At 42.3% G+C, this 13,232-nt stretch overlaps 1 protein-coding gene across 3 annotated transcripts in view; it reads left to right on the top strand.

Moving 5' to 3' along the window:
* Positions 1-13,232, top strand: part of LOC109308411 (multiple epidermal growth factor-like domains protein 6) — a 291,549-nt gene that overhangs the window by 2,575 nt on the left and 275,742 nt on the right. For all 3 annotated transcript variants that reach the window (XM_019532693.1, XM_019532694.1, XM_019532696.1), the window contains exon 3: positions 2,178-2,282. In XM_019532693.1, coding sequence (XP_019388238.1) covers positions 2,178-2,282 — 105 coding nt within the window. The remainder of the gene's footprint in view (positions 1-2,177; positions 2,283-13,232) is intronic.

The following is a 13,232-nucleotide window of genomic DNA, read 5'->3' on the forward strand; positions in this document are numbered from 1 at the left end:
CAGTGCTTCCCTGACTATTCTCCTTAGCTCATTGAAGTCCGCCCTCATGAAATCTAGGGCTGCTGCCTTGCTGCTTGCCTTTGCCACCTTGCGCTGGACGGTGAATTTTAGCAGGCGATGATCACTGTTGCCCAGGTGGTCAAGCACCCGCAGCCCCCTCACCAGGTCGTCTCCTGTGGCCAGCACCAGGTCCAACAAGGCGTCTCCCCTGGTGGGGCTGTGCACCTCTTGGGTTAGATGGAGGTTCTGCATTCTGGCTAGGGACCTACGTGAGCGGTCAGACCTGGCTGACTGCTCTTCCCAGGAGATGTCCGGAAAGCTCAGGTCCCCCATGATGACCACATCCTTTGACTTCATTACCTCCGTGAGCTGACTTAAGAATCCCTGGCCAAGCTCTTCTCCTTGGTTGGGAGGTCTGTAGTAGACTCCCACCGTTAAGTCTCTTTCCCCTCGACTGCCTTGTATTCTAACCCAAAGCACTTCGCTGTGCCCCTCCTCTGATTCTTTGTTAATTGACGAGGCTGTGTACTCCTCCTTCATATAGAGTGCCACGCCCCCACCTTTCCTTCCTATCCTGTCCCTCCTGTACAGCCTATAGCCCTTAACATTCACCACCCAGTCATACATTGAGTCCCACCACATTTCAGTGATTCCCCACTATGTCCGGGTTGGTATCAGCTAGCAGGAGGGTAAGTTTATTCCTGCTTGTTTCCCATACTATGAAGTATATAAGCGGGGGTACATCAGGATCTGGGAGAACAGTTGTTCACCAGGGCTCCCCAAGGGATAAAAAGGTCTAATGGCCACAAACTCCTGGAAAGCTGATTTTTAGACTGGACATAAGAGAACTTTACAATCCATGCACCCGGGGTTTGGAATAGACTCTCCCCAGAGGTGGTGCAAGCACCTACTCTGGACTTGTTCAGAAGGTGTCTGGATGGTTTTCTTGCTGGGATCATTTGACCCCAGCAGACTTTCTGCCTATGGTAGGGGGGCTGGACTTAATGATCTCACGAGGTCCCTTCCAGCCCCTAATGTCTATGAAATCTATTAAATCCATCACTGCACTCAGTTGGCCACGGTTGTTTTTCTCCATGTCAGTGCTCCCCACCTTGAATAGTTTTCTAGTACTACTAAAGCTCATGCCCCCAATGTTATGAGGAATCATTCCGTTAATTGCAGTTTTTAAAATCCAGATTGGATGTTTTTCTAAAAGATATGCTCTGTTTTGGTTTCAATGTGAGTTCATTCAGGAAAGTCCCCTTGGCCTGTATTAGCCAGGAGATCAATATAGATGAATTCTCTTTATTATGGCTGCTTGGTTTCTCAGCAACCATATTTTCTGTCGATGACTTTGGCCTCTGCTTGGCATGAAAGATACTAAAGAAAATAGTGTCTTGCACAGTACTGCTTGTTGCATTCGTTTTTCAAAGAAGTGTCTGAGGTACCCCATTTGCTTCATTGATTCTATTGTAGTCCTATTACTATAAACACTATTAAAGACTGACTTTAAAATCTATAACTGAATCTGAAGCATAAAAGGAATTTAGTTAATTTAAACTGGAAATGTCAAATTCATTTCCTGAAAAAATAAAGGACTTACTGTGAATTTACGGTATCAGAGTAAGTGAATTGCCTTTATAATCAGTTATGTTCACAATCACAGCTGCTGTTTCTCATTCCGCTGGTTCTGTATTGCATGTTAGATGATGGGGATTCATCTATCTTTGGCTATTGAATGAACTTTTTAAATGCAGTACTGTGTTCCAAATGACTCTGCATTATGCTACAACAAGTCCTGTACCTTTCCATCACACTTCCTGTGGACTGTTAGCATTTTCAATTTTGCCAGCCTGCTTTCCACCCTCTAAACTACCTTGAAGTTAGACCATGCCACTTAGCAAACAAAGGTAAGGTCATAAGTTGTGTGTGTGTGTGAGATATTATTAGAGTGCTCTTCTGAATGAGGCCATGATCTCAATATACTAGTTAGAATAAGCTTTATCATCAGACAATTCATTCTGTTTAATGAAAAAACCCTGATTCATATGATTGATTCAGAGGTTCCTGTTACAATTGACACATGACTCTGGAAATGTATTTTTTATAGAGTTCCACACTGAAGTTTCTTTTTGTGTGTGTTGTTCTGTGTGTGTGGTGTTTTATTCCTCGCTCAGCATTGTGCACTGTAGGTACTTGCTTCAATGGAGGGAAATGCTCTGAAGAAGGATCCCAGATGTGCCAATGTCCAGAGGGATTTCAGGGTCCTCGCTGCCAGTATGGTGAGTCCCATTTGGCTCATGTGCAGTGTACACATGATCAACTGTATTATCTTTTTTAGGTGTTCAGATGCGTGAATTAATCTCAGATTTGTTAGACGTGGATTCCAACGTGTTCTGGTTTTCAATTGGTTATGGCATAGCTTCATCTATATTCATTTAAAAAAAAATGCTGGCTTGATTGGTGGTTTGATTCCAGCAGTTTGGGTGGAATATCAACCTTATCTTAATTCACTGCTAAGAGTACAGTAGAAATCTTTCCAGTGCTCACTTAATATATTGGATCTTTCTCACCAGCATTCTCCATCAATTTGCCTCTCATCTGTTGTTCTATCCTTACAAATAATGTGCACCCAAACTCAGTGGAGTTTGGAGTGAGTAATTAATGCCACAGATATTTCATAATGGGCTGTTGTCATGATGCATCTGACAGAGGGAAGGCTGCTTTTTGGTGGGGGGGGATTGTGCAAAATATACTAGGGAACTTGGTATTCTATGGAATGTTGCAATTAATGCTAAAGTTAACAAAATAAAGGGCTCAAGTTTGTGCAATTTATAGTGTCTCTGACTTCACTGTGGTATTTTTCCTTTATTTGCTACTTTACAATCTAATAATCTTCAGTGAGTTTTTTAATAGCTAGGAATATGAATTGGCATTCTGCTTTAGCTCTCACTATGTAAATGTCTGCAGAATTATGGAAACGATGTATTGTTGCTAAGTTTTCTTTAAGTCAGTCTCTTAGTAAGACTGATTTAGACAAAGGATTGTGTAAATACTATAATAATGGTTTCTGCTATATTTCAATCATTTAGGATTTAATCACATTGTGGTTCTACGGTAATAAAGCCTGAAACTTTAGGTTTGGTCTTTTTCTAGCCATGTGAAAGAGAAGTTTTGATGGTCCTTTTTCACTAACAGATTTGGATAGGTGGCAGATAGAAGAATTCCACTCTAGTTACGTTGAGGTAGGTTTGCATTATCTCAGTTTAATTGTAGAAAAGCTAGACCAAAGTGTTATGACCTCTCTGAATTCAGTAAAGAATTTTTATATTGATTTATGGTATCCAGATTGTAGCCATATTGGAGGAGAAAGCAATTGGGACTACCTTTTTATTAGGCCAACAAGATATATTGTTTTGTCACACTTTGGTGCACTTCTCCACTATCTTCTGAAGGTATCCTTAAGTGATGGTTCAAGTTATTGCCATGCAGTATTATTACAACAGTTTGGGGCATGAGGGTGCAGTTTATTCTTAGCTGGCTACGAGGTATCCTCCTATAATCCACCTGAAAATATTTAAGTGCAAGTGAAGGAGAATTTAATGATTTTGTCACATTCCAACAGGACTTCATTTAAATGCAGCAGACTTAAAGCTAAGTTCCCAACTTGATCTGACTTTGCTCCACCTTTGCTCCATAACTTTTGTTAGACTCCAACTTTTATTTTGGCTGCAGTGGAGCTCATGTTACAGACTCAGCCTGGTGCAGTCTCATTATACTAGTGTGAATTTCACTTAAAATAACTGCTACTCTTTGGTTAGAATGAAGGTAATGGGGCAATATGAGCAGTAAGTCAAATTCAACATTAGTGAGAGAGGAATGCAAGTGTTTGCCTAATGCAGGGACAGAAATTGCTTTTCCCCATTAAAACCCGGTCATATAGAGTCTTGTTACAAATGTTAAAAGTATCTAAAAATGGAGCATTTCTATAATGTACGAATAACTTCATAATGTGTCTGCTGATAGCAAAATTTCAGAATAGGGGGTCAAATTCTACTTTCAAATCTTGCCTATGTTAAGATTAATATGCATGGCTGTTTTTAATGCAGTTAATTCATACCTATGCTATGCCTTGCATAGAAGGGACTGGGTAGGGAAGAAAGACGGAAGTGTAGCTTTCGATGTGAAGGAGCAGTAGACCTCCTTGGAGGATGACATTGGCTCCAAAGAAGAATGGCTTGAAACCCTCCAGGTCAAGCTGAAGGCAAGGGTGTGGTGAGAGAGACCTAATTGTAGTTGTATACTACAGACCACCAAACCAGAGGGAGGAACTCCATCTAGAGTTTGCCCGAGAACTGATGGAGGCCTCATGTGCATGGGACATGGTCATCATGGGTGACTTCAACTATCCAGACATCTCTTGGGAGGAGCGCTCGGCCAAGTCAGATTGGCCGTGTTCCTTCCTGACCTGCATCAAAGAGCTCTTCCTGGCTCAGGAGGTTCATGGGCCAACCAGAGGTAACATTCTCTCCTAGACTTGGTTCTGACCTAAGGAGACTACCTGGTGATCAACTTAAATGTAGAGGGTAGCTTGGGTGATGGCAACCATGAAACCATTAGGTTCACTGTCCATCACAAGACAGACAAATTAGATAGCAGGGTTGAAGTTTTGGACTTCAGAAATACAAATTTCAACAAACTCAGGTCACTAGTAGGGGTAGCGCTGTAGGAACCAGGGACCAAAGGTGAAAAGAGTGCATAAAGAGTGGTCATTCCTTAAGGACACTATCCTTGAAGCACAAAGGAAGTCCATTCCCATGCAGAGGAAAGGTACCAGAAGGGCTGGAAAGCCCTTTTGGCTAAACAGGGAAATCCATGGTCTGCCTAAGAAAGAGGCATGCAAACAATGTAAGCTTGGAACAGGCTCCAAAGAAGACTATACAACAATGCCCTGCCCTTGTAGGGAACAGATTAGAAAGGCTAAGGTGGCAACTGAACTTAAATTGGCAACAGGAATCAAGGACAACATGAAGTCCTTTTTTAAGTATGTAGGAAACAGGAGGAACACAAATGGGAGCGTAGGGTCACTGCTAGACTCAGGACAGCTGGTTCCCGGCAGTCGAGAGAAAACTGAACTCCTGAATGAGTACTTTGCTTTGGTATTTCATCTGGCTAAGGGAAAAATCATGCCAGTTGGGGTACAGAGTGAGCAGGGCAGGAATGACTGTCTTCCCACTATTGCCATAGAAATTGTGTGTGACCCATTAAAAACTAGACATTTGTAAGTCATCAGGATCTAATGAACTCCATCTGAGCACGCTGTAGGAGCTGGCTGAAGTCATCGCAGACCCCCTGATGAAACTTCCAAAACTCATGCTGCTTCAGGGAGGTCCCTGATGATTGGAAGAGGGCCAATGTTGTGCCCATCTTCAAGAAGGGGAAGAGGGAGGGCCCAGGTAACTATAGGCCAATTAGCCTAACTTCTATCCCAGGGAAAGTCCTGGAAAAAGTCATTAAGGAGTCTGTGTGATATGCCTGCAGAAGGTAGGATTCTGAATGATGGCCAGCATGGCTTCATCATGGGCAGGTATTGTCTTCCTTAATCGTAAAAGGAGATGAGGTTAGTAACTCATCACCTGGATCAGAGAGAGGAGGTTGACATTGTATACCTTGACTTCCAAAAAGCCTTTGATCTGGTATCCTACAATGTTCTCATTGGCGGATTGTGGGCTTAACTGCAAGACAGTTAGGTGAGTGCAAAGCTGGCTGTGGGGTAGAATCCAGAGAGTCCTAATGAACAGATCTGTGCCATTCTGGATGCATGCTAACCAATACATGTTCAGGCTGTTTCTCTTAAAGTAAAAATAGCCACTCCCAGAGAAAAATAACCTGGGAACAACCAGGGTTAAATTGCTCCCAGGAGAATTTCTTCTGGGACAGTGGATGTCTGTTCATGCCATGGCTTCTCTTAGAAAAGAACATAATCCTTAAGCTTCTCCTCCTGCCCCCTGCAGGGAAACAGTATGTCACTCACTGGACTCTACCACTCCAGAATTACCCCCTTTTGCAATCCACGCATTGTGTTGCAGAGACATGCAGGCTGACCATAGGCAGTCTGGGTCGGCCAGTCAGGGTGGCCCTATGCACTGCTGCTATCTGTCACCAGCCTGACTAAGGAAACCTGCAGAGCACGCAGAGATGCAATATCAGCATGGCAAAGTCTCCACTTTTGGGGCTTTAGCATTCAAATGGCTGTGGGCAAGTACTCTCCAGGTAGAGAAAAAGCTGGGAGAATTCTCCCAAGTTATTTTTATGTGTACACAGCCATACGTGTCAGAAATCTGAACTAGATTTCAAAGCTCTAGCTCTAAAAGTATTGATTACCTTGAAATGCTTAAAGCATTAAGCCATTCCCTAGGGCAGAGAAAACATGCAGCATTGTAGATGGGGAAATCGTGGGTACAAAGTGTGGAGGGACAAGGTCAGATTCGGAGACTAAAATGAGGTTGTGCAGCTGCCATTTCGCTGGGAAATGACTAGAGACGTTGTGAAAACAATACAAGTTATTCTGCAATTTCCGCTCTCTACAGTTGGGTAGAGTTTTTTTTTTATCTTGGTGGTTTGTCTGCTTTCTATTGATTCCTTAAGGTTTGAATGGAATTTCAGTAGTCATCACTTTTTCAGTGTTATACAATACCTGCTATCTGTAGTCTGGCAGGATTGCATTTATAAATTAAAAACTAGGTGGGGAAAAACCTCCATTCAAAAAAAAAGTTTTGGTCAATTCAACTGTCTAATTGAAGCTGGGGTAATTTTAAAGTAAAAGGCCCTGTTAAACACTGCAGGCATCTCTCAGTTGCTGTACTGGTGAAGTTTTGTATCAGATTTGCTGCAGACAAAATAAAGGGCATTTTATTATGGAATTAACAGTCTTAGTTTCTGTTTTTGCAGCTGACATTAGAACTCTGCAACCTGAAAGTAGTTTGAATTTACTGTGAGTTAATTATTTAATAGCAATATATTGTGGCTTTCAGATTGCCATTAAACCCGTTCCATGCACTGCCTGACCCCAAATAAATTGTTTTCATTCCTATCCCTTCTGCCTTAGTTTCAAGTATCTCTCGTCACAACCATATTCTAGGGCTTTAACGGTTCTGTGAAGCAAGTTGGGAAGAGGCCCGGTCAAAGCAACATTGGTGGATTAAACACGGGAGAAAATATTAATGGTTAAGAATATTAACCTGGTTTGTGGAGCCCATGCAACGATGGCTGTGCTTAATTGAAAATTTTGGATATGATGTGCTCTGGACTGGCATGGGGAAGATGCAGTTTCTATCCTGATAGACTATTGTGCATTAAGAGTTTTCTTCTTGGGAGTGGAATATAGGCAGCATTCTCTTTGCAGTTCTGCGGGTGATTGAAAGTCTTATGTTGCAGCTGTGACACTGTGGAGGCCTGATGGTGAAGTCTGACCACAGTGTACACTGAAATGAGTTGTGCATCAGCTATAATCTCATGGCAACCAGTGCCATTTTCTGTTGCTATACTGGCTTCCTGTGAGCCTCCCAGTAGAAGAGGAATCCTGGGTAATTTACAGCAGTGCCACATAGTTCATGTGAGCAGGCTTCCTACAGAAGCTGGTAGAACTTCAATCTAAATCTACTTGAAAACTTAAGCATACACTTGTGAAAAGTACTTTCCTCATTCTTTTATCTCCTTGCCAATCTTGTCTCTCTGCTTTTAGCATTTGATGATGGCAGCTGGATCCAAGTATTCATCTACATAGAGCTACCAATGACCTCCTGCTATGACAGCAATTCATAGTAGAGGAAAATATTACAAAACAGGGTAATAGCTTCAGATTGGTTACTTTAGGGAATACTTTGCAGTGCATGTCTTTAAAACCAACTAATCTAGTCAAAGCTTTGTTTCCTCTTTTCCCCCTAACCCCGTCAGTTGCTGAGGACCTACAAATGCTATTAAGCTAAACAGAAACTAGAGGTGTTCAACCTCTCTGAAATACACTCTTAATGACTTGCTTTTCATCCCTGTCCCACAAAAAACCTTGTAACGTGTCCTTGGGATGACTCTGATAGCCCTACATATGCATGTTACATATGTAATAGTAATTGTAATCCTTTGTAATTGGCATGATCTAGATCATAGGTTTCCAAACTGGTACGCATATCTCTGGAGTTATGCAAGACCTCTCTGAGGGGAGTTAATTTTCATAATAATAATTGGCATTTATGAGGTTAAAATATAAAATATATGCTGGTAGGGGTACAAAGGCAGCTGGTAAATTTGGGAGAGGGTACACACAATAAGAAAATGTTCGGGAACCTCTGGTATTTCGGAGGTTGGCATGTTTTGTTAACAACTTAATTATATACTGAGCCTAGTCCATTCATAGCATCCATCTGCCAAGGTATGCTTATGCCTTATTATATGAGTTAATCTCTAAGGTGCTACCTTGACCGGCCTTCTGCCTATACTGTCATATCAGTTACGGTCCACATAAGTTTGTGGAATTGAAAATAGAAATGTACTAGCTACTCATCCTCTATATTTCACTAGGTAGTTTTGCTAATTTTACTAACATGAGCAGCAATAAAAACTTTAAAGAGGAAAGATTTATGACTGGAGAGCCCAGGCTCTTCATATAACCATTGCAAGGATTCAGTAACAGATTGAACTGTCTCTTTCATTGCCAGTTGCCATTTGTCTTGTAATAATAGACTTATATCAATTACAGTGGAGCCTTAGCTGCATTTTTTTGTTTAAGTTGTGTGAAAGTTGAGGCCCCCAATTCTCCAAGGCTTAATGGGGAAGGAAAGACTCTTCTTACAACACAGAAATGAGACATAGTGGAGTCCTATGCCAGGAATGCACTCTGCTGCAGTGCAGGTTTCATCGTTATTCACTAGTTGTTTCTGGTAATCTCGCACAAGGCTTGCTAGCCACCCAAAGTGGACACTGAAGTAAATTTACTTCATTTAGCTTGTTTAACTTTACTGAGAGAATAATAGGATGTGAAGCTGTTCAAGAAAGACAGGCAGGGGAGAAGAGGAGGAGGAGGAGTTGCTCTTCATGTAAAAGAGCCATGTGATTGAGCAGAGCTCCAGTATGAAACTGGAGATAGGCCTGTTGAAAGCTTCTGGATTAGTCAGAAGGGAGAGCAATAAGGATGCCATCATGGTGGGGATCTGCTATAGACCACCAGACTAGGAGGATGAGCTAGATAAGGCTTTCTTCAAACAGCAGAAGCTTTTCAGATCACAGGCTGGCCCTGGTTCTCACAGGAGACTTCAGTCACCCTGTCATCTGCTGGAAGGACAATACAGCAGTACACAAGTAATTCAGGATGTTTTTGGAGAGTGTGGACACAACTTCCTGGAGCAAACGTTGGCAAGCCAAAGGGGGACTAGGTCTCCTTGATTTTTGCTCCTCACAAATGAGGAGGAATTGGTGGGGAATAGAAGAAGTAGATGGAAACTTGGGCAGCAGTGACCATGAGATGATTGAGTTCAGGATCCTGAGGAAAGGAAGAAGAGCAGCAGAGTAAGGGCCATGGTCTTCAGAAAAGCAGACTTTGACTCCCTCAGGGAACTGATGGGCAGGATCCCATGGAAGGCCAGACATGGAGGGGAAAGGAGTCCACAAGAACTGTTTGTACTTTAAAGAAACTTTTACTGAGGGTGCAGAAATGAACCATCCTGATGTGCAGGAAGACTAGCAAATATAGGAGAAGACCAGCTTGTCTTAGCAGGGAATGCTTCAGTGAGCTAAAACACACACAAAAAAGAAGCTTACAAGAAGTAGGAACTTGGACAAACAACTAGGGAGGAGTATAAGAGTATTGTTTGGGCATGCAGGGATGAAATCAGGAAGGCCAAGGAATACATTTCTGAGCACTTGGAAGAGAAGGTGGTGATTAGGAACAGTCAGCATGGATTCACCAAGGGCAAGTCATACTTGACCAACCTTCTATAAGACGACTGGCTCTGTGGATGCAGGGAGAACAGTAAACATGATATACCTTTAGCGAGGCTTTTGGTATAGTCTCTTACAATGTTCTTGCAAGCAAGCTAAGGAAGTATGGGTTGGATGAGCAGACTGTAAGGTGGATTGAGAACTGGCTGGATTGTTGGGTTCAGGGGGTAGTAATCAATGGTTTTATGTCTAGTTGGCAGCCAGTGTCAAATGGGGTCAGTCGTGGGGCTGGGGGCGTTTTTTCAATGTCTTCAGTGACCTGGAAGATGGGATGGAGTGCACCCTCAGCTAGTTTCCAGGTGACAACAAGCTGGAAGGAGTTGTAGATATTCAGAAGAGTAGTACTAGGATTCAGAGAGACCTTGATAAATTGAAGGATTGGACCACAGGAAATCTCATGAAGTTCAATAAGGACAAGAGCAAAATCCTGCTCTTAGGACAGAACAATCCCATGCACCACTACGAGCTGGGGACCAATTGGCTAACCAGCAGCTCTGCAGAAAAGGACCTGGGTTTAGAGTAGACAATAAGCTGAATATGAGCCAACAGTATGACCGTCTTGCACAGAAGGTTAACGGCATACTTGGCTGCATTAGTAAAAGTGTTGCCAGCAGATCAAGCAAAGTGATTTATTGCTTTCTATTTTGTGCTGTTGAGGCCACATCTAGAGTAGTGTGTCCAGTTTTGCCCCACCCCTCTCCACCCTTTCCTCCACTACAAAAGAGATTGGACAAATGGGAGAGTGTTCAGTGGAGGACAGCAGAAATATTTATCAGGCTGGGTGAAGAGAAGCTAAGGGAATGGGGCTTATTTAGTCTCGAAAAAAGCAGACTGAGACAGGATTTAATAGCAGCCTTCAACTACCTGAAGGGTAGTTCCAAAGAGGATGGAGCTGGACTGTTCCCAGTGGTAGCAAATGACAGAACAGGGAGCAGTGGTCTCAAGTTGCAGCGAGGGAAGCTTAGACTAGATATTAGGAAAAGCTTTCTCACAAGGAGGGTAGTAGAGGAACAGGTTACCCAGAGAAGTTGTGGAATCTCCATCCTTGGAGGTATTTAAGACCAAGCTAGACAAATCCTTGGCTGGAATGATATCGTTGGGGATGGTCCTACTGGGTTGAATTAGGTGACCTCCTGTGGTCCCTTTCAACCGTAATTTTCTATGATTCTATGATATGATTCACATTTCAAATTGTACAAAGTGAAATGATTTTATATATCAAGGGGTCTTCTAAAGCAGTGTTTCTCAACCTGTGGGTCATGACCCAGAACTGGGTATGCAAGAAAGGGCTGTGACCAAACTTTAAAAATGGATTTTCCTTTTTAAAGGAGTAAGATATGGGAAATCATGGCTTTTCACTTGCAGGCTGGCAGAGTTCCAGCCTGTGAGAGGCTGCTTGGGGCCTCCGTGCCCCCCTTCCCCCACACACTGGGGCCTGGCGGGGGAGTGGGTCAGGAGTGAGGGGCACTGGGTGAGGACTGGCCGTTGATGTTTACAAATGGGTCCTGGTGCAAAAAAAGGTTGAGAACCACTGTCCTAAGGGCTCCATCACTGCACCCCAGATCATGGTCAACAAATTTGTAAAGCATCTTTCATTCCTATTATTCACTGTTTAAATGTAAGGCATGTTTCCTAAAGGAATTTTATCTACATGTGTCACACACAAATGCATAGTGAAGGAAAATGGTAACATCACAAAGGAGTTTTAAGAGGTTTCCTTGTTGTTTTCAAGCTGAACATCTCTTCTTAAGCAGGCTACTTTTTCAATCTTCTTTAAGTGGCAAGGATTGAGAGGCAGATGTTCAGAGAAAAAGAACTCTATCCTCTGTCTTGATCAGCTCCTGATTTAGAATGCAGTTGTAGAGCCCTTAAAACATGGTTGTTTTTTCAGCATTCACACATCCCAGTTTTACAGTATTGCTTAATATTACTCTCATATGGGACTGTGCAGCAAATTAAATTGTAAAATATTTACATTGCCTGTTTTTACTGGTTTAAGAAATATTTCTTCTACTACAGTCAGAGTAGGTGGCTGTAGTTCTCTAGGTTGTGATAATTCTGGGGTTTTGGGGTGTTTTTTGTTTGTTTGTTTGTTTTTTAACCTTACCATTAACCAACTACGTGGATGACCTTGGCACTTCTGTGCCTTGGTTTCTCCATCTATTAATAGGGATACTTTGTAAAACACTTTGACAGAGAAACAAGCAGTAGTACCATCATGTAGGCACAAGGCAATATAGGTGTTTTTGTTGTTGTTGTTTTAATAACCAGAATCCATTATATGCGTGGCTAAAATTTTTACTGCTTCTCAGGGTAGAGTTAACCATCGGATTCTGACCTCTCCCATCTCTGGTAATGCCCTGCTTAAGCATCAAATGTATGTCAGAGTATTCTAATCGAATCTAACTTGAAATGAAAATGTGCTAGTACTTTCTTTGGTGGCTCAGAGATCACAGAGTGTAACTGCTTAAATCTAGGTTCCTTTAAAAAAAGAAACATTTGATTGAAACTGCATGAAACCTGATGGAATCTTCTTGCAACCCAAAATATTCTCTCCCCAGGAAGCTTTGAAACTGATATATTGTACTTCCTTTTCCTCCACTAGATCTTTCTTCCTACAAAGAGTTATTTGATACAACTTGTAATGTATGCTCTGTCTGAGTCATTCCTGCTACAGAGAGACTGGGTGGTTTGCTCTTCTGTATTGAGGGTCTGGCTGCACAGCGCAGAGCAGGGAGTACAGGGGTATAAAGGACTGATGCAAACTTTCACTCTTTGTAGCTCCTTTAAAGCTGACAAATGCCCAGTTCTGTTGCAAGTGGCCACCTTTTAGAAGTAGATGCATTGGATCAATTGTTAGTTGGAGAACCAGGTTACACCTGTACGTATGGCAGTATCTTAATTTACAAAATGGGGGTAGGGGGAGGCAAGGGAGGCATTCCTATTACCAGATGCAAAAGCTTCAAGTACTAAATTAGGGGTCTTGGGTTCTTGTACTTTGTAGATGTGGAACCCTGACTTTTGCACGGCTCCAGCTGGGGCTGACAAATCAAAGTTAAGGGTATATGCGGTGTCAGAAATTGTGCAGTAATTCTTAATATCTAGGAACAGCTGTAAGTGCACAAGGCAGTTTTTTTTAATTCAGAATTTCTCTGACCAAGCACATGGTACCCTTTCAAGATTTTTCTGTCCCACAGTAGTTGCCTAGTAATTTTGAAATAGGGATGTGAAAGTGATAA

The sequence above is a fragment of the Crocodylus porosus genome, unplaced genomic scaffold (genome assembly GCF_001723895.1).
Source record: "Crocodylus porosus isolate Cpor-Errol unplaced genomic scaffold, CroPor_comp1, whole genome shotgun sequence".
NCBI lineage: Eukaryota > Metazoa > Chordata > Crocodylia > Crocodylidae > Crocodylus > Crocodylus porosus.